The sequence below is a fragment of the Armigeres subalbatus genome, chromosome 2, assembly GCF_024139115.2.
Source record: "Armigeres subalbatus isolate Guangzhou_Male chromosome 2, GZ_Asu_2, whole genome shotgun sequence".
Classification (NCBI taxonomy): Eukaryota; Metazoa; Arthropoda; class Insecta; order Diptera; family Culicidae; genus Armigeres; species Armigeres subalbatus.
Genome location: NC_085140.1, coordinates 355,470,080 through 355,492,672, shown reverse-complemented (window position 1 = coordinate 355,492,672; position 22,593 = coordinate 355,470,080). Strand labels below are relative to the sequence as shown.

Here is a 22,593-nt window from a genome sequence, read left to right as displayed (position 1 = left end):
CTATGATTGGATACTCGGTACCTGGAATGTCAGGACCCGAAATGAACCTAAACGATTGAGCTTTCTGGCTCGCGAACTGCAAAAGGTTGGAGTGAACGTGGCCACTATTCAAGAAGTCCGATGGCCCAGATCCGGAGAACGTGAATTCCGAGCCGTGGACCCCACGACCAACACTGCATTCAAGTATGACATCTATCATAGCGGCGGCGAAAGAGCAGAGCAAGTTGGTTTCGTAGTGATGGGCAAGCAGATGAAGCGAGTGATGCGGTGGAAAACCATTAGCGATTGAATCTGTGTGTTGAGGATACGGGGCAAATTCATCAATTACAGCGTGATTAAGGTTTACGCACCGACAAACGATAAATCCGACGACGTGAAGGACACGTTTCATGAATATCTTGATAAAGCATATGGAGAGTGCCCAAAGCATGACGTGAAAATTGTTATCGGAAACGCTAACACTCTGGTTGGTAGAGAGGACTTTTTCCGTCCCATAATCGGTAGGGAGAGCCTTCACTCCGCTACCAATGACAACGGCCTACGGCTAGTAAATTTCGCTGCTGGCAGAGGGATGGCCATCAGTAGCACCTACTTTGCACGAAAGTACATCCGAAAGCACACCTGGAGACACACAAATGGTGAAACTTGCAACCAGACAGACCATGTCCTAGTGGATAGGCGCCACTTCTCGGATGTTATCGATGTGCGGACATTCAGAGGTCCGAACATTGAATCTGATCACTACCTCGTTGTTAGTAAAATTCGATCACGGTTGTCAACTGTATCGAACGAAGGTTACAATATCCAGCGATTGTCGGCGGAAGGAGTATCGGCTGAGTACCGCCAGAAGCTCGACGAACGGATAAGTACAATCAACGTTAGCGACATCAACGACCTATGGGAGGCACTGCACAGAGGCAACCCAGGATGGGTTGGTTCGGTTTGGAGTGTCAGAGATTGACAAACTAGAAAAACGTTGCCAGAAGCCGGATGTTGGTTTTGGGTACCTGATCGAATAGAGATCGGTACAAGTAAGCAAGAGCAGACGAAAAACAAACCCACCGCAGGAAGAAAAAGAGTACGAAGAACAGGTTATTAGTGAGGCGCAGGAAAAAATGGAGCAGAACGATATGTGGAGGTTCCATGAGTCTGTCAATGGCGTGCGGAGAAAGACAGCGCCATCTCCCGTCATGTGCAACGACCAACAAGGGAATTTGCTGACAGATAAAACCAAAGGGGCTGAAAAGCAATAAGGCTGCGGGGAAGGACCAGCTCCCGGCTGAACATCTCAAACATGGCAGTGAGCAGCTTTATGAAGTTCTGCACCATATTATGTCGAAAATATGGGAAGACGAGGAAATGCCTGCTAGCTGGTTGGACGGCCTCATTTGCCCTCTCTTTAAGAAAGGGCACAGACTGGAGTGCGCCAATTACCGAGGAATTACCCTCCTTAATTTTTTTTTTTTTTTTTTTATTCCTTTATTTATTTGTTAGGCACTCTGTGTTACTTAACCGCTACTGTGTTGAGATTCACCAGGTATTCTGCTGTACAGAATCCACACAGCATCTATTTTAGATTTCCATTACCATTATTGTTGTCGGTGCCAGTCCATCTCGTCGTGAGTCCATTGTGTCCGTTTGTCCATGTCGTGTATCCATTGATCGTTGTATTGTTCGGTTGCCATTTATCCGGGTAACGTTGGAGGAATGCCTCCGAGAAGAGTGTCAAAGTGTCAGTCGTCATCAGGCAGCCGTGACGGTAAGGCGCGTACCCCAAAACGCCACCGTATGGGCTGCGGATCCGGCGACTGACGAGGGTTTGGTGGAGGGGCTGGGAATCGAACCCATGACCATTCGCTTGTAAGGCGAACGTGTAGCCAACTACGCTACGGGACCCCCAACCCTCCTTAATTCGGCGTACAAAATTATGTCCCGTATTCTGTTCAACAGATTGAGACCGCTTGAAGAGTCCAACGTCGGCGAATAACAAGCGGGTTTTCGTGAGGGTTGATCAACTACGGATCAAATGTTTACCCTGAGACAAATCCTTGATAAACTCCGGGAGTACAACTTGCAGACACATCATCTGTTTATTGATTTCAAGGCGGCGTTCGATTCAGTGAAACGGAATGTATTAAGGCAAATTATGCTTGAACATGGTTTTCCGGAAAAACTGATACGACTGATTCGTATAACGTTGGACGGATCGAAATCTAGTGTAAGAGTTGTGGATGAAATATCGACGTCATTTATTACCTTAGATGGATTAAAGCAGGGTGATGCACTCTCGAATCTACTGTTCAATATAGCGCTCGAGGGAGCGATTAGGAAACAGGTGTGCAAAGAAGCGGTACCATTATCACAAGATCGCATATGATCCTGGGATTTGCGGACGATATCGATATTATCGGAATCGGAATCGCCGTTCCGTGGAAAAGGCTTTCGTGCCTTTCAAGAGGGAGACAGCGAGGATTGGACTCACGATCAATACCAACAAAACGAAGTGCATGGTCGCTGGCAATCAACGTGTGAAATGGTGCTGAATGGTGAAAAAATTGAAGTGGTAGAAGAATTTGTATATCTTGGATCATTAGTAACGTGCGATAATGATGTTACCAGCGAGGTGAAAAAGCGTATTGCAGCTACAAATAGGGCTTATTACGGACTTCGTAACCAGCTTAAGTCCCGTAGTCTGCAAACGAAAACAAAACTCGCGCTGTATACTACTCTGATTCTTCCGGTGGCTTTATACGGCCATGAGACATGGACGTTAAAGGAGACTGATCGGAAAGCTTTCGGAGTGTTTGAGCGTAAGGTGCTGCGGACAATACTCGGCGGTAAACAGGAGAACGGTATCTGGCGGCGTCGCATGAATCACGAATTGTACCAGGTGTATAAAGGGCTGGATATTATTAAGCTTATACAACACGGCAGACTACGGTGGGCTGATCACGTTGTGAAGATAATATTTAGTAGAGAACTCGGAAGAGGCCGCAGGCTTCGTGGAAGGCCGCGTACACGATGGCTTTTTGCAGTTGAAGAGGACCTGAGGGCGCTCAATGTTCAGGACAACTGGAAGCGATTGGCCCAGGATCGAGTCCAGTGGAGAAGGATACTTAATTCGGCGTAGGTTAATCGAAGAGCTGTAGCCCATCAAGTATCAAGTAATTAAGTAATATTGATTTATTCATTTAAAATTTTGTATTTTTTTTTCGTGGAATAATTTGATTCCTTTATGGTTCTTTTTTGCCAGTTTTGCAAATAAAAGTGCTAAATTATTTTTGTTTAGTGGAAAATTTTTAATTGTTTATCGAAATTTTGCATAATTTGTGGAAATTTTATATTTATCTATTGCTCATACCCTGACTTCTTTATTGGAAATTTCCTATTTTTTATGAAAATTTTTTTAGGGAGAGGTTTTTTAGTCTGCTAATGGAAAATGCGGACCGTCAGTAGAAATGGTCAGTTTGTAAAATTTGTCATAATGCAGCGGCATTTTTCTAAATCATTTCTGACAGTGATATTCTTGCGATATTGTCGTACCGCAGTATTTTTCATTCAGGACTTCCACAGTTATTAAATGCAATGCTTCTAAGTCATGTTGCCATTTTTGGTATTGGAATAGGGGAAGGTCTCCTAGCGCCGAAAATCTCCCAACATTTTGAGAAGTTTGTCCAACATTTTATGTAAAAAGTACAATCGGTTCAAATGGATTTGATCATCTTCTAATATGCCACAAGAGTGGCTTTAGGGGATACTTTTGTAAACCGAAACATCAGTTCTTGACACAAATTAAAAAAATCAACCACTCTAACTCGATATCCTTTCTTACTCGATGGTCCCATCAATATCGAGTAAGAAACAGTTCACTATATTGCCTTCACATTGAAAAAAAAACTAAGCAATCCCTAATTAAAACTAATTAAATGAGAAGGTATTTACTAAAATCTGCTCCTGCGCTTGGCGGATGAATTCTAATCTTATTCGTTTTTCAACAACTATCAACCGTTTTGACTCAAATTCCGAACATGACTCATATTCCGAACACTCGATTTTAAATGGCCATTTTGGCTTTATTAGTGAAATATTCTCTATAAGATCTTGAATTCGTTTGTAATATTGATCATCAGAGTGGAAAACCGTGGAAGTTTTTAAACGCTTAAACGCCAGTGTTCGGAATATGAGTCATGTTCGGGATTTGAGTCAAAACGGTACCTACTTCATACTAGCTCCTCGATGAGCTTACGCCGAATAGAGTACCCTCATCCATTGGACTCGATCTTGGGCCAATCGCTTCTAGTCGCCCTGAACCCTCAGGATCCTCGGCTTGCATCCTTAGGTCTTCATCAACGGTAAACAGTAATAGTGTATGCGGACGTCCACGAAGCCTACGACCTGTTCCGGGTTCTCTACTGAATATTATCTTCGCTTGACGTTCTTCCGGCATATGAAGAACGTGTCCAGCGCACCGTAGTCTGCCGTGTTGTATAAGCTTAACAATAACCAGCCCTTTATACACCTTATGATTCATGCGACACCGCCAGATGCCGTTCTCATGTTTACCGCCGAGTATTGTCCACAGCACCTTACGCTCAAATACTCTGAAAGCTCTCCGATCAGCCTCCTTTAACGTCCATGTTCCATGGCCGTTTGAAGCCACCGGAAGAATCAGAGTGGTATTCAGTGCTAATTTTGTTTTAGTTAGCAGACTACGGGACTTAAGCTGGTTACGAAGTCTCTAATAAACCCTACTCGTAGCTGCAATACGCCTTTCAACCTCGCGGGTAATATCATTATCGCACGTCACTAGAGTACATATGTACACACATTCTTCTACAGCTGTAATCTTTTCACCATCGAGTATCACTTGACTACCACCACCACTAATGAACCCACGTTGATTGCCAGCGACAATGTACATCGTTTTGCCTGTATTGATCGTGAGTCAAATCCTCGTTGTCTCCCTCGTACCTACCAGTATAACTGGTTGGCTGTATCGTCGATACACCTATGCCTGGCATTCAACAGAGCTCCATAATCATAGGTCTTCGGCGATGTTCCTCCAGTTTCCCCGAACGTTTAGAGTCTCCAGGTCCGATTCCACCACGTGCAGCCAGCGTGTTCGTTGCCTTCCACGATGTCGCCGGTCCAAAGATGTTACTGGAGGAATTTTCAAAGAAATACCTGGAACAATTTCTTGCCTAAGAATATCCGAAAGAATTTCAAAAGAATTTTCCGAAGGTATTTCCAGTAAAGGCGTCTAGTACTTATACGCTAGTGGCACTGTGTCCATTAAAATTATTTTGTCAAAATATGCTTACAAAAGTTTAGCTTGGCCGTTTATTATTCTTCATGTTGAAGTGCATGTTTAGGTGAATCACCAACATTGGTGTGACACTACTGGTAGCGGTACTTTGATCCAAACAAACTAGATGTTAGCCACGTGAGCGGGAACGACATTATCAAACTCATACTTTTGCATCAGCTGTATTTCCGAACGAATTTCTAAACGGGTTTCCGAAGGAATTCCTTAAAACATTTCTGAAGAAACTTTTAAAAGAATTTACAAAGGCATTCCCAAATGATTTCTGAAAGAATTTTTGCAAGAAGTTCTAAAAGAATTCCCGAAGAAATTCCCAAACAAATTTTCGGAATAATTTCTTGATTGGTTTTCTGAAGTTCCTTCAAAGAAATTACCGAATCAAAATCCAAATGAATTCCTAACATCTGAAGAAATCTCCAAAGTATTTTACGGAAGTAGGTATTTTCGAGGGATTTTTTCAGAAAATTTTTAAAGGATTCTCTAAAGGAAATTTCTAAGCAATTTCCGGAGCAATCCCTTGATACGTTTTATAAAGTTTTTGTAAAGATATTTCTGAATGAATTCCTGGAGGAAAATTCGAAGGAATTCCTGAAAAAAAATCCGAAGAAATTCTCAAAATCCCCTTTTTGGACAATTTACTGAATTCATCCTTTTCGATTCGAAGGAATTTTCAAAGGAACACATGAAGAAATGTTTGATTGAGCAAACCGACCTTCAATCTTCACAGCTAGTCCCGATATGCAGATCCTTGCCGTATATGTTCTTTCCCCGTCAACTTCAATTCCTGCCAATCCACCAAATCTTCCTTTCAAACCACTAATCCTTCCTTCTACGCCACTAATCCTTCCTTATACATCCACTAATCCACAAATCACCCGAATATCCTTTTAAATCGTTCTTTCTTCCTTGATTTGCGAAAACACTAATATAATTCACATTTCATCCATAACATTTTATTCAAAACTCGTTTTAGTTGGTAGATATAAGTGCACTCTATATTTGTTAGATTTCTGTAAACTCGCGCGCGTGTCTGTTACGTCCTTTATTGCGGGCTATCGTGTGGCTACTAGGGTGGTCGGTATTGGCCATTTTGACAAATACCGGTATTCGGTATTTGGTGGAGTCAATACCGGTAAAAACCGGTATTTGTGAAAATTTCAGATATAAAAACTTTTGGGCGAAAAACAATATTTATTAATAAACTTCAAGTGTAAAAACCCAAGGTAAAAACCATTGCTGGTTGAGCTGGGCAAAGTGAAATTTAAGTAGACATAACATACTGAGCAATTCATTTCCCAATCCGCATCGGATTTTGTTGACAATGTTTCCAGCTGCTGAGAATGCTTTCTCTGGTTCAATCGAAGTTGGAGGAATGGTTCCAAGAGCGTCGAAAATCAGTCTCAAGTACTTGCCTTTAATCGCTTTAGATTCATAGTAGGAGAAATCTTAATGAAATGCTTGCAAGAATCCTGGCGTCAAGGTAATTGCCACCAGCAAAGTATTTTGCTCTGCTACGGTCTCTTAACGAATTGTTCTTTTACCGATAAACCAGAAAAATCGTCCACAGAGGTATCTTCTATGCATCGGCTGTGGTCATTGCCTATGCATTCTGCTTCAAGATCTTGTCCACTTGCTTAATCAAAGATGGATGTCTTGAAGAAAATGTCAAAATCAATTATTTCTGATCGTCTCTTGGATTCGTTCTTTGAGAGCATCGCAACGGCGGCAATTTCTGTGGCTTTACTTGATAAATGCCACGTCGGCAGAGTAGTTCCACAGCAGCTTGAACATGTTCGAGGGCTTGAATTATTTCACCTACCGAAAACAAAAATCATAACCGCGGAAGATAAGTTTTGATTGCAGCTTCAAATCGATCAAAGTCTTTGAAGGGCCCCTGAAACCCGTAGAACCATTCGAGCATGGATAACATGCTATTCTAGCGTGACTTGGTGTCAGTCACCAATACAAGTTTTTTTCCGAATTGAGAACGGACATATTTTTGCAGCAAATAATTTTTCACATGTTCTCTCCGAAAGAGAACTATTACGGCATTTTTAGCGGTGAATTTTTAAGCAACTGAAAACTACTATTCGAGATTTTTATACCAACAGCGAAATTTGAAATACCGGAAATACCGGTATTTTCCGTCTCTAAAACCGATACTCAAAATTGGCCGGTAATACCGGTATTACCGGTTAGACCACCCTAGTGGCTACTGACTGGCTGGTAGGTTTATAATTTTGTTCTAGGTATATATATAATCGTGATTCGGTCAACTTCGTGTTATCACTATGTGTTATCAATGTATGTGCAGTACAACGTTTAGGGGTGTCTATTTTGTTTTAGTGTTGTGTATAACAGTTTTGTATGGATTAAGTGTTTAAAGTTAAGAAGATAAATTTAGTTTTTTTAACCTACATACATCAGAGAGAAACACTTGTAAAGAAATTATTAAAGGAATTTCCTTAAGATTTTTTTAGGTAGTTTACAAGCAAAAATGTTGGGTGGCCAGCAGTTATTTCTTTTGAAAAACGTTCTTTGCAACTTTTACTTAGGCTGTTGCCCCCTCAAAATATTTTTTTTTGGCAAGAAAAATCCGAGGATAGATTTTAAATATTTGTATAAATTTATATATGGCATGTTTGTTTTTACCTAGAGAATATTGTAAATCACCTGAAAAAATCAGAAAATTTTGTTTTCACAGATGAGTAGACTAACCTGTCTTTGCATCTTTACTAGCATTATAACCGGACACTGCCCGAGTAGATATGATTTGAAAAATATTGGCTAGCTTCAGAATGATGTCATTTCTGTAACATAGGACATAAAACCTCGGATCATCTGCTCTGCAGTTGTGATGCATTGTATGTACAAGGGTAGATTTAAATTACTAAATAGTGGCTTTATGCAACCAGGAGAAATTTAGACTGTTCCGGACTTGTTATCTTAGGTTGTTTACTTGACAAATGGTAATCAATCTACAAGATGCGAATATTAACCAGAAAATACCGATTAATTATTTTAGAGCGTCTTAGGGGAAATGCTACAAGGTTAAAAGACTAGAGAAGTAAATGGAAGAATAATAGTCTTTTAACCAGAAAATACCACCAAAGTTCAACTCAATGGACGTAGTGGTTCTACGCCAAAAAAAGGCCAATAAATTTAAAATCCGATATTTGTCGGTCGTTGGTCGAATCGCTACCGGACGTTGTCGAATTAAAAAACCCTTACCTACTTTAGAGAGGATTGGATGATCTTCGGAATCGTCATAAGACCTACTTGGATGAATAAATAACAGATAAACATTTTGATTCCAAACGATGAAGCTCGGTAGATAATTTCATTAGGGGGATTTCGGGTAAACGCACATTCAAAGAATAAATTTTTTTCGCATTTTATTTAATTTTTCTCCAATTTTATTTGTTACTACATTTAATTCTTATTTCTACTTGAATACTCATTAATTTGTAAATTTACTCGAACATTTTGAAGACTTTTGGGTCTTCATCTGAGTTGGAATATTTTTTAGCCAGGATTTTATTATGAGCGATTGGTATAAAAGAATGAAACTTTTGTGTGTCAGTTATAGTTTTTTGCTTTTTTGAAAAGTTCATCAAACTCTTCTGCCATTGTTGAGTACCGTCATCGGGGGTAACAATGGGCCAAATGGGTCACTGTTTCAACAACTTAGAATGCTTGTAGAATGGATTGAATGTATCTGAGGACAAGAAGACAAAAATATTGAAGACCTTTTTAAAAGATTTGGCTCTACGCCCTCCTGGCTCGCGGTGAGAGTGATGACCCATTCTCACCCCCCAGACCCATTGTCACCCCCGATACCTCTTCCGTGATATAACAGAAATTTAATTTAGTGATTTTTTTTCTGATTGAAAACATGCCCATTCGTACAACTCTCGAGGAGTCTTAATAGTATTTCCATAATCTTTGACTTGCCATAATCTTTTTTTTTTTTGTGTCTTTATTAGGGAGACTTTCAGCCCGAGGCTGGCTCGTCTCCGAGCCATAATCTTTGACACAAGCGCCTTTTCCGTGCGATGTTGCAAAAAAGTGCCATTCTGCTTCTAAGCCATGTTTAGAATTGAAATTACACAGACTTGCAAAGTTCTTTTTATTTTTATAATGTGCTGTACTGCCGCTAACCACAAGTCGAGCACATCTGTATATGGGGCTCCATATACAGATGTGCTCGACTTGCGGTTAGCGGCAGTGTAGCTCACCCAGACACAAAAGTAATTTTTGTAAAATCGATCGACTGTTTCAAAAAGCCAATTAATTTTGAAATGAATAATGAACAACTTTTGCGTTATGGGTCATTACTTCTGATTAATAAAGCTAACGTTTTCTAATTTACCGTTTTTTAAGTAAACTTCGAATGGATGTATTGTTGCCTGGGAATTATTTCAACCCTCAGCAGCATCTTGGATAATGAATAAATAATTGTCAGAGAAATTCTACAGTACCTACAAGTATTTCACTTGGACCTAAAGCATTCTTTTTGTTTTTCAAAAAAGTGTATTGCTGTTTGCAAATAATGTCATGAGTTATAAGTTTATCATTTTTTTCAATAAAATACGATACAAAATCATATTCAGGCTTTATAACGGTTTCTAAACTACACCGATCAGTGGATAGCCTTTGCTGAAAAACAACATCTTCTTTTCCACTACTACAATTAACCTTCTGTCTGTGCTCAAAAAAACTTACGTTGTCTGTGCTCTGGGGTGACCCCAAATTGAAATTGCTATAACTTTTTTATTGTTTGGGGCGATTTTGAATTTTTGGGGCTGTTTCGAAAGATAATTTAATCATCTTTCAGGTCGTAACCAAATATTGCCTATGTGGGCGGGTACATCGCGGGGAGGGGTTTTAGTAAACAAGGGTACAAAAACAGTGATTTTTCATGATTATTTTACTTTTATCCGAAAATCCTACCCATTTTGAAGTGCACCTTTTTTTAAAAAGGTTATGTAGGAAGGCGTGTGCTTTGGCATGAGGCGTTGATAAGTTTAGAACTTGGTCGCCAGGTGGTGGTATATTTGAATTCATTATTTTTGACTACTCAAGATATCCCGGTATATAGAATTCTCATTGGCTTAAATAAGGGGGGGCAGGGGGGGCCTGGCCCTCCCCCGACACACTTGTGGCCCCCCCCCCAAAATTAAAAAAAGGGATTCCAAAAAAATCAATTTTTATTTACCCCAAACATATTTTCTCATTCCTCATTGCATCATACGTCTTCTTCGATCAATTGTTTGGCACAGTATCGAACTGTGTCAAAAGTCCAAGTAGATTTTTCAGATTTTTAATGCCAATCACTTTCATTGCCATTAATTAATCAAGTAATTGCAAAGCGTGCTAACATTCTGGATTATTGATTATACCACGTTAAAAAACAAGTTTGTTTGAAAAAACATACATTCTTGTTCTGACATCCAACGACGGTTAGATTCAAACGAAGCGGGAACATTTTTGGACCATAATTTAATAATTAATAGTCGTGACTGTCTACTATGGTGGCTTAAATTAGTATTAAAAAAAACCTTTTTTCAATTTTATTGATGGGCCGCTATCTTATTCGGTACTATTTATTCCCTGATCTGCCCCTAACCGCAAGTCGAGCACATCTGTATATGGGATCCATATACATATGTGCTCGACTTGCAATTAGCGGCAGTGATGCTCTGGACAAAATTTCAGCCAAATCGGTCAACATTTGGGCGGTGATAAACTTGTTGGAACTTCATATGAAAAAACATCCAAACACAGTGATTTGCAGTTAGACGGCACATTTTACGATGAATAACTATGATACTCATTCAGATCTAGAAGGATTTTATGCAGAATGTTATGCTGAAAACCGCAAGAAGATTAGAGTTTATTAAGCAACGATATTAGCATCAAATAGAATAAAAGATATTTTAGTTACCAGATAAAGAGAACAGTAATGATGCATGCATTGTTATATACCCCCTTAAAATATTGTCCCCCACCAGCTGGGGCCATGGCCACCCCTAGACTGGGACTCTAGTTACGCCTATGAGAATTCTCCTCAGTGTAAATCAGGGCTGCCCAACGTACGGCCCGCGGGCCGGATGCGGCCCTCGGCTCCATTTTTTGTGGCCCGCGGCGCGTAAGAAAAATAAACTCAGATTCGGCCCGCCAGTTTTTCTAGCTGGCTCGGGAAGTTCTTTTTTATTATTCATTATTTAATACGTAAGTTTTAAATCAAATCTTGAAACGTTTCCAATAAAGATTGGCATGAGTAGTTTACGTTCACGTTGAAAAAAGGAAGACCGGTTTGCTCAATTTGTTCAGAAAGTTTTGCTATATTGAAAGAATAAAATCTGAATCCAAGCATTCTATAAAATATGATATTTGAGAAGGCTCAGGTACGAAACGAAATTTGGTAGAACTTCAAAGGTAGGGCACTCAATCAATTTAAATTTACATTCATTGATTTAAACTATTGGTACAATGGATTAAAGAAACAACAACTCTCTTCACTCAAGAAAATACGAAGTCAGAAAATGCAGTACGGGCCAGTTTTGCTGTTAGTAGGATTTCGGCAAAACGAATAAAAATTTTCCAGAACCGATTGCTTGTTAAGGAAAGCATATCGGTTCTGGTTTACTTAGAAATAGCCTCCTTCAGAAGCATTAGTTTGCGCAGAACACGGCGAAGAGTAAAAGTTCTCGCAGAAGATTTGAAAGTTGTCCTTACGTGACGTACGTTACGTGAAATTCTCTCGCAAACGCTGAAAATACTGACGTGAAAAATGTGGCATAGAAGTGAGCCAGCCCAGGGCTGAAAGCTTCTCTAATAAATATAAAAAGAAACGTTGCAAAATTGGCTGTGTTCATAAGAGGAATTGATGGTCATTTTCGAATGACAGAGAAATTGGTAACTTGAACCCTATGCAGGGAACAGCTAAAGGGAAACCCTGAGGGCAGATAAAGACCTGTGCAAAGGAACTATTTTTCTCCTTGGAAAACTTAAGTGACCTTACGATTGATGCAGTACCAGCAATCAATGATAGGAAGTAACAATGGCGTTATGACAATTCTAAGAATAGAAAAGCAATCACAAAGATATGGCGATATTCGAAATGCGAAATCGATATGCGAAAACGATCAATATTCCTCAAGTAATGACGTTTGTTATGAAGACAATCAACTTTATCAACATTAGGGATCTCAACCACCACCATTATAAATGATGTTGACAGAAATGAGGAATACAAAGACTTCCTGCATTATTGCGAAGTTCATTAACTACGCCTTGGTACTATGCTTGAGAGATTTTTTTTTTTCGAAAGGAGCAAGGAACTATTTTACCAAGATAAAGGAAAACCACTACTCGAGCTGAATGATCCTTGGCTTGGCTTTTCTAGCAGATATCGCCAAACATCTCAATGACTTGAACATTAGAATGAATAAAATTTTGACTTTTTCGCTCCCCTGTGCTCAAACGATTGTTTTTGCTATTTTAATAGTCCTCCCAAATTTTTAGCTGATTTGGATGTAATTTGGTTGTGCACGTGCCGTTTGAAGTTTATATGAAAATTACTATGAGAATTGCCACTTATGTAAAGGATCATTTCGTGAAGCAGCCCAAAATATATTTGAATATATTTAACGCATCGTCATCATAGAATAGATCCTAAGCTGAATGTCAGTTGTTGTTGCGAAGCAATCTGACTTTTGTGGGCAAAATTATAAGAAAACAAAAATGCTCACTATTGATATTGATGTTATTCTTTCACGTGTGAAATTGAATTTCCCACTATTCAGTATTTCCATAATAACTTTTATTGCCAGCATCAAATCGTTTAGCAACAACGACGGTTTTTCACAAAGTTACTGTTTTCATAGAAATTTTCATACAAGCTTCAAACTGCTTGTGCTCAGTCAAATTACATCCAAATTAGCTAAAATTTTGGAGGACTATTAAAATGGCCAATGTCATCGTTTAAGCATAGGGAAGCAAAAAGTCAAAATTTGAATCACTCTATTGAACATGAAGCACTTTGACACAGTGGGTTGTTGAAATCTGGTACATTTCACTCAACCTGTTGAAAACAGTTCATGCAAATATGCTGGTAAAGTAACGAATTTCCCATTTTATCAACACCGTTTACCGATTTGAATAATTTGCCTGAAATGTTTCAAATGGATTCCTCATGCAACGATCGAGTTTAGTTTTTTTAGATAATGAAAGAAAAAACATTGATAATTTTGAAAATTTTAAAAAAGTTATGTATCAAATATTTTCTGGCCCGCCAGCAAGTGTGAATTCTAAAAATTGGCCCGTGGCGTGAAAAGGTTGGGCAGCCCTGGTGTAAATATTCTTATCACACAAATTTAAAATTTGTTATAATAGCGTCTTGATCAAAGGTTGTCTAGTGGGAATGGACTGTCTGTCTTGTGACGGACGTAATAATTGGGAATTTTACAAATATGCGGCAATTTGGTTATTCTTTGGTTACGCATGTAGACCCAAAGGCTTTAATTCCAGGGTTTTCCTGGATGACCTAAAACATATTCTGTAAACACATTCTATTATTTGCAGCATCGCTGGAGCAGGTTCAATACAAAGAAAACTTTTGATGAACTATACCACAACATTCATGTTTGCAAAAAATGCTACAACCCAAAATACATCAGATCTCACATGGAACAATATTCGCAAACATAACAGCTCACTAGCACCGCATCTTGGAAGAAGTGCTCATTATATTGAGCACCGCTTTATAGTTCTGGACATCCTGAACAATGTTGCCGAATACAACTAAAGCAATATTTCACATATTCAAGAATATTGCAAGTACACTAGCGCCGCCTATTTGTTAATTTCCTAATTATTTATTCCGTCACATGACAGTCCATTCCCACCAGACGAACTTTGTTAAAGACGTCATCTTTACAAATTTCAAATTTGTGCGATAAGAATATTTACAATGAGGAAAATTCCATATATCGGAATTACTTGAGTAGTCTAAAATAATGAATTCAAATATTCCACCACCTAGTGACCAAGATCTAAACTAATCAATGCCTCATATCAAAGCACACGCCTTCCTGCATAACCTTTTTGACAAGGTGCAGTTCAAAATGGGTAGGATATTAAGATATAAGTAAAATAAGCATGAAAAATCACTGTTTTTGTACCCTTTTTTACGAAAACCTCTCCCCGCGAAGTACCCGCCCGCCTATAATCAATCTTTGGTAATGACCTGAAAGATGATTAAATTTTCTTTCGAAACAGCCCCAAAAATCCAAAATTGGCTAAACATTAAAAAAGTTATAGGAATTTCAATTTGGGGTCAATTTGACCCCAGAGCACAGACAACGTAAGTTTTTTAAAAAAAGTACACTGTAGTGCATATTTCCAAGATTATTCAACCGAATTTGCACCTAGGAGACATATATCGGCAAGTTTTACTAAACTACCAAAAATTAGGAGAATCGGTTGAAAACTAAAAAAATGGCAGCCACTCAAAGTGGCCTGGGGTCATATTGACCCCAGAGCACAGACAAAAGGTTAAATATCACTTCTGTTTCGTTTCGGCAACATTGCCCGTTTTCAAAGCAATAATTTGTATTTTTTGTAAACTCAAAAATTCAAATAAAATATAAACCTTTTTCAAATGTTAGTCCACAATTATATTAGATTATGCTTAATTGCTTCCCAAACAAATTTTTATACGTCCAAAATGTGTCGTTGGTTGATGATGGGCTGCTGGACCGATATTTGACGCTGATTGCATAAAACACGCTGATAAATTTTCACTCAATATGGACATGAAAAAAGTTTTTGTCAGAATTTTTTTTTCCTTAAATATGTCACAGGAACATTATTCCCAGAAAAGTTAGATAGGGGGAAAGACGGCTTTGGCAGGTTTTGTTCTATTATTGGCAGGGGGGTTTTTGTCGACCAAATTTTATGAAATTTGGCCACAATATTCTTTGATATGCAAAGAATGTTTAGGCCAAATTTGAGCCTAGTCAGTCATAAAAAAACCCCTGTCAATAATATAATAAAACCTGTCAAAGCCGTCATTCCCCCTAATTTAAATACCTATCTACAGAAAAAATTTCATAGATTTCCGAGATAAGGTTTTTTTTTGTAATATCGATTTCAATTTTAAAAACTTTTTTTTTCCAGTGTAGAAATCGGTTTTTCATTTTTTATATTTTTTTCCAAAAAACTTCAGGGAATTTCACGACAATCCGCCATACAAAACTTTTATGTAGGTCTTGTCATTTAAGAGTTACATCGATTTTTTATTTAGGCCCTCGATTTTTTATTTAGGCCCAAAAAAATTAGGCCCTCATCAAATGACACTCTTGACGTTTTTGAAAAACTAAGTATGCAGAGTGGCTTAGAAATGCCATATCTTTATGCCCACCAAGTTTCATTCGATTCTGAGATGGTGCTGCCAGCCCCATAGAAGGGTTGGCGCGAAATTCGTCATTAGTTCTTTTAACACATCCTCGTTCAAATTTCTTGTTAACCAGTATAATATACCCATGAGGATAATGTCAAATTCAAATTATTACTATTTACCAAATATTGTTGTTTTTATTACATATATGAACTAGTACAAGTACAAGTTTCTTATTTATTCGAATCGGATTAATTGGATTCAATACGGCCATATTGGTCATTTTTCGAAACACAAATTATTATTTTGTCTGAATAAAATGTGGAAATTTATACAATTATTATCACATCGGAAGGAATCACTTAAAACTAGTGATCCATTTGACATGTAATGATGTAAATATAAAGACCTACTTTTTCGTACTCTAGATTTTTCAAAATATCTTTTCCATTACTTTAGGCTTTGTTGTCGGTTTTTAATTAATTGCCCCTCAACTTATAAATCTGATCTATTTCTGATCTAGCCGAAATCTTGATTTCGACGCCCCTCTAAGGCCTTGCGCCCTTGGCTGGGGCAACCTCACGCTACGGCGCTGATCTCAAGTATGCGAGTATTTTCTCAATAACTTTACTAAAGTTGTGAACTGATGACGCTATCTTCTTTTTATGATCTGCAGAACTAGGTACTATAAAAAAAGACAAGCTACAGAACTATCGTCAGGGAGACACTTAAAAACATAGCTCTCGGACAATCAGAAAATATACATTCGATAGTTTATAATTATTTATTCTATTGCAACAAGAAAACAACATTGAATGCGAGTTTTGTTATGTAAAATATCATACTTAGTAGAATCCTGTACGAAAAAACGAGCGAATCAGCTGAATCAACAACCAGAACACAAAACAAAGCTTATATATTGTATCATACACATCATTATAATGAATTTGGAATTAATTCGTTCGAAATTTAAATGGATACATTCTTTATGCACGTGGAGTCCGTAATCCGCAAGCATGCACTGCATAAAACTAAACACTATGCTCGATTCGCACCCATAAATCAAAATAAACCTGTCAGACAACAGCATCATCGACGGGGCAGCTTCACACCGATGTTATCTATTCTCACCATCGCATCGTCAGCGCTCATATCTCCCCCTGCAGCCCCTCTAGGACCGTTATTGCAATTAATTTAATTTTATTTATACTGCGAATTATGGTTATTATTCATAGCAATGCATACACGTAGCATCGTTGTCGTCAACCCGGCCGAAGGATAAATAACGTACTACGTAGGTACCATCGACCAACACCTTTCGGGTTCACGATCCTCACGTATACGTTCCCTTTGCATACCACCACCCATATCACCACTTTCGCGCGTTTTCCATTTTCCTTTGATTGCAATTTTCCTGCTCACCCTCCAATAAACTGTATAACCGGTGCCAGTTCACGTGTGAATGAAAATTCGTGTCCATAGTGAAGTATCCTGAACATGATTTTTCGCAGCACTTTGTGCTTTTCAAACCTTTGCATAGTCACGATGTTCATGCAAAATAGTCAGATTTCGTTCCAATGAAAAACAATTTAAAAATATTTACGCCCACACATTTAAACTGTTTGGGACTATCACTACAATGTCTCAATTCTACATTCGATAAACATGACTCTCGATGTGTAATATGTTCATTAATCAGGATTTGTTATCCCGAATGGAATGGTATGTGCAAATTGGTTGTGGAATTTGTTCTACATATAAACAAACTTCGTTGTACAAGGACTGCAAGAAGGTTAATACATGTTGCTACCATCACTATGAATATTAATATATCCAACATTCTTTGAAAGCCGTGTAAAGCTTCATGTGCATAATCCATTGACAGGTACACTGTCGCCATTACCGGTAGGCCGGTCGTGGTCGGTCACAGGTCATAATGAAAACATGATAATAAATTTATTCAAATTAACATTTACCGTTTAAAAATATACTTACATTTTGTGCGTAACTTTTTCAACCAGGTGTTTGGGGCGCACAAAGAGTTGTCGACACTTTGATTACTTCTTGAAAAAAGTTGGTTGGAGTTGGTTGTTATTTTTTGTTATATAATGTCGATATTTGTCCGAAACTGAATTCCGTTAAAAAACTGAAGCAAAATTAAATGAAAAACTTTTCTTGGGAGGTAGTCCTTGGGTGTTCCTTCGCGGTAGGTTGTCATATACAGAGGAATGACGGCTTTGGCCGAATTCATTCTATTATGTTCAAGGGCTTCTACCCCGTAGACTCATTGCATACCGAAGAATATTATGGTCGTATTTCAGAACGTTTGACAACTCGTAATTTCCACTATGAGCTTGGTCGACTATCGTTGCAATGTTATGATCTTGGGTTCAATTCCATGCTCGGACCTTCTCTTTAATTATGCAATGTATCAATTATTAACTGAGACTTTTTATTAGTCAAATTACCATTCATGCATCCGTATATCATGTGGCAACCACGTAAACTCATATATATGTCTAATGAAGTAGGCAATATGTTCCCCTAAACCGAGACTCAATTTCAGCCACCTTCAACCAATTCACGCGCCTTATTGCTAAGCTAGGAAGCCCCCAAATCTCGTGTCGTGTTGCCATTTGTTTTTTTTATGAAACTGATACTGCCTAATAACAAATCTACTTATAGGTTTTTTTTTCAGAAAATGGCTACAATTGGTAAAACTTACCTAGTTTCGATTTCTCCGAAAAATCCGCTTCTTCAGGAACGGACCCCACCGGTGCCGAAAGGATGGCCACCGCTACCACCATCAGTATCATCGCTTTCTTCGTCGGCTCCTTGCTGACCACTTGGTTCGGTAGCAACCGCAAGCAGTTTCCCCCTGACAGATGCATAATTAATTTCATTAAACGGTCGATTCATTTTCAGCTACGATTCACTCAGGTAGGATTTCTTCGGTTCTATTTCCATAGCACTTCATCGCGAACAAATCGTCTTGATTTTGGTTGACACAGCGATTAATAGAAGCTTCTCCCCATCATTATCCGCTGGGCTGGACTAACTTCAAGGTGAATTATTTAATAGCACGTGATGGCTGGATTATCTATGAGCGGAGTGTTGGCCTTCTTTTGGTAGAGAAATCGTTTGCATTTGCTGCAGTATCTATATTTGTGTGACCCAATGGTTAGACTTCAGGATGATGTTTGAAATTGAATGAAATGCTAGCAACAACGAAGTTTTTAATAATCAGGCTAGACATTTAAAATTTAGATTACCGAATAGTACGAATTTACATAAAACAAAACTATTTTACATAAAAATAAGTCTCAATATATTACTCGACAGTGGACTTCTGTAAGGCTTGAGTTAATTGTTATTATTATGCTGAAAACCCTGACGCCAATTATCAGCACCTGTAAGGATCATCTCCGGTCTTCTCCTCATCAAGCTTCAGGAATTCGGACGGCAATGTTCCAAATGTTACAGGGATTCCAATGAGAATCTTCTAGATATTTCAAGTGGAATCCTCCGATGGGAGTATTTGGGAGCAAATTCTCAATGGATTATGAAGGATATACTTAACAGATTCCCAAGGGTATCCCTCAACGAATTCCTCTGGATTCCGGTTGCAATACTGCGATGATTCCGGAAGGAATTCTTTAGAGATTCCAATGAGAATTCTCCTCGGATTCCGATGGGAATTCTTTTCGAATTCTGATATGAGGGCTTCTCGGATGCTGATGGGAATTGTGTTGATTATCATGCTGCTAGACAAGCAGAAGTCTGCTGGAAAACTGTCACTTCAGTCCGTGATGGTTAACCACTTTGAGTGCTGGCGAAATCCCACGATTGCTTCGATTGATATTTTGGTGGCTCTCTGAAACTCACTTTTATGCTTTCAAATCAATTTTGCTTTTTCATAATTAACACCAAGTGGAATTTCACTGCCACACAGGAATCTTTCTCAGAAATGAGAAACAAGCTGATTTGTCTTCCACTTATTTCATTATGATAGGGTAAATATGGGAGATAACTCTTTTGTCTTGAAACTTTTTCAGTAATTCTTTATGCTATATGTTTGTTGAAAATTGATATCTCTGCTAGCTAACTTTTCAAGTCCTAGAGGAGGCAATTCTTTTCCTAGAGGCAAATCCCCTACTAGCCCCTTCGCCAATGCTTATAGGTATGAAAAGATGCAGAAATATATTCCATTCCTTTATTTCGGAGGAAAAAATGGCCTATTCATACCTTTCTACATAGCTGCCCAAGTAACCATGAAGCTATATATGCTTCTAAAAAATACAGCCCTAAAAGTTGACTTAAAGTGGAAAAGGGCACTTATAAGACAGAATTAGTGGTTCATTACTTTGACATGTTGAAATAAAGCATCATGATGATGGTGATGCCCTTAAAAACGCGAGGTGAAACGAAATTGTATTCGGAAAAGTTTGTCCTTACAAATCTAGAAAGCAGTTCTATGAAGAAATTCTTTTTTCAGTAGAAGCAAACATAATTCCTTTAGGAATTCATCTGGAAATTATTCCAGTAATTTATTAAAGAATGCAATAGTTTCCTATGAAAATCCTAAACAAGCTTTCGGAGGAATTCTAAAAGATTTTCTAAAGAGATTTCCGGAGGAAATTTGGCCTGTTCTATGAACAACTCCGACAATATAGCAGTTTTCTAGAGATTCTTTTAGAATTCCTGGAGGAAGTTCTGAAAGAATTCCTGATAAACGCTTCAAATTAAGTTTTGGAGGAAGTTCTGAAGAGATTTCGGAGCGATATTGTGTAGACATACCAAGAATTATATCCTAGAGTTTCAAAAAAAAAAAATCCTTGAGGAATGCATGAATTATCGAAGAAATTACTGACGGATTTTTCAAAGAAATATCTGGAGGATTCTCGTAATATTCCGAAGGAATATCTAGAAGAATTGGTCTTTCCCGTCAATAGATTTATTTTGCTTTTTTGTCTCAGTCGATTCTTTGACTTATTTGATATCAAGTTTCCCAAAGAACCCATATTTTGTAGTCCCTTTACCTGACTATTTTAGGAAGCCAATAACAAAAACTGAAAAAGTGTTGCACGTATGAACCGGCCTGAAAAGCTGAGTTGATGTTGGTCCAAAATCAGACAAACGTTAGGCCAAACTTAAAAAGCAGCATTTTTTCGATATCTTGTTTTAAATTTAAAAAAGTAAGTTATAGGAGTCTAAAGATATAGGTTGCTTTGGGAAAGTTGACCTTGAATAAATTAAAGAATTGATAAAGGGATTTTTTTACGGGGAACTTTAATTTCCTGAATATGTTTCCAAATTCCAGAAGGTAATTCCGAAGGAATTTTTGGAGGATTGTCCAAGGGAATTCTTGGAAAATTCTTTCTGTTTTTTTTCGTAATTCTTGTAAGGATCGTTCGTAAATTCCTAGAATCTCATTCTAGAATTTTGAAATGGATTCCTGGAGCAAATTCCTTCCAAAAGGAAATGGAATTTTTCATTGAATATCTGGATGAATCTACGTTTGATTTCTTGAAATAATATCCGAAGGAATTTCTATAGTTATTTCTAGAAGTATCTGCTTAAGACATTTCCGAAGAAATTCTTGGTGGATGTTCTGATGAAAATCTTAAGGGAAATTCCATGGAAATTCCTGGAGGAAGTTCTGGATTCATTTGCCGAGACTTTTTCTAGGTAATTTCTGGTGGAGTCTTAGCATGAATTTTTGTACAGAATTATTTCCGAATGAATGCCTGGAAGATGCGTTTTAGGGTATGCCTGAAGGAATTTTGTGATGATTAATCTAATTAATTCCTGGAAGTTTTTCCTGAAAAATCATTTGAGGCTATGTAAGTTCGATTCTCGGTCTGGTCTATAATGTTTTCGGTTGGGAAACATTCTCAATTTCCTGGGTATAGTATATCCATTGTACTTGTCATACAAGACGCATTCTTGTGCAATAGCGGGCACAAAAAGCTTTCAATTAATAACTGAGGCAATGCTAATAGAACAAATTGAAAGCAGGCCAAGTTTAGTTCGAACTTGGAGTCATAATAGAAGTAAGAAGAAGAGGAATTTAAGTTATTTAAAAAAAATCTGAATGGAAAAATTTATGAAATAATATTTGAATGAACACTCGGAGGAATTTCCTGAAGTAAAATCAAAGGAATTTCTCAACATATTCGGAGAAGTAGGGGGAATGACGGCTTTGGCAGGTTTTGTTCTATTATTGTCAGGGTTTTTTTTTATGACTGATTATGCTCAAATTTGGCCTAAACATTCTTTGTATATCAAAGAATATTGTGGCCAAATTTCATAAAATTTGGTCGACAAAAACCCCCCTGACAATAATACAGTCGCCTCTCCACATCTCGATATTGAAGGGAGCATCAAGATAGGGAGAGATCGTGGTATGAAATAAAAATTGAAATGGGTACTAGATCTTAAAAAGCTAGTTGTTATAAAAAAACGACAACAAAACAAATGTCGTTTTCTGTAGTTGATGTGTTTGTTATTGTCCAAAGATGGTCTAGTAGCCCAAAAATTTTAACATATCGTCATAAGGAGATTGAATCCTGAACAAAATATTATCAGAACCCATCGAGATAGAGAGATATCGAGTTAGGAAGGTTATCGAGATATAGAAAGCGTAAATGTATGTAGATTGAAGGGACTGTAGAAACCATCGACATAGGGAGAGATATCGAGATATAGAACATCGAGATGTAGAGAGACTGTAGAACAAAACCTGCCAAAGCCGTCTTTCCCCCTATGTGTTTCTGGGTATGCAGTCCTAATGCCAATGTCCAGGACAGTAGTAAAACCCCATTTTAGAATTAAAACCTCATTTCAAGAAACCCCACCCCACACC

At 38.1% G+C, this 22,593-nt stretch overlaps 1 protein-coding gene across 5 annotated transcripts in view; it reads right to left on the bottom strand.

The window, feature by feature from the left end:
- LOC134217103 (beta-1,3-glucosyltransferase) overlaps positions 1 to 22,593 on the bottom strand; it is a 115,016-nt gene that overhangs the window by 84,662 nt on the left and 7,761 nt on the right. For 2 of the 5 annotated variants that reach the window (XM_062695873.1, XM_062695872.1), the window contains exon 2: positions 18,454 to 18,786. In XM_062695873.1, the coding sequence (XP_062551857.1) occupies positions 18,454 to 18,631 (178 nt within the window). In that variant the 5' untranslated portion in view covers positions 18,632 to 18,786. Of the gene's footprint in view, positions 1 to 18,453; positions 18,829 to 22,593 lie in introns of all 5 variants that reach the window. The other 3 variants (XM_062695876.1, XM_062695875.1, XM_062695874.1) reach the window with 2 other exon arrangements.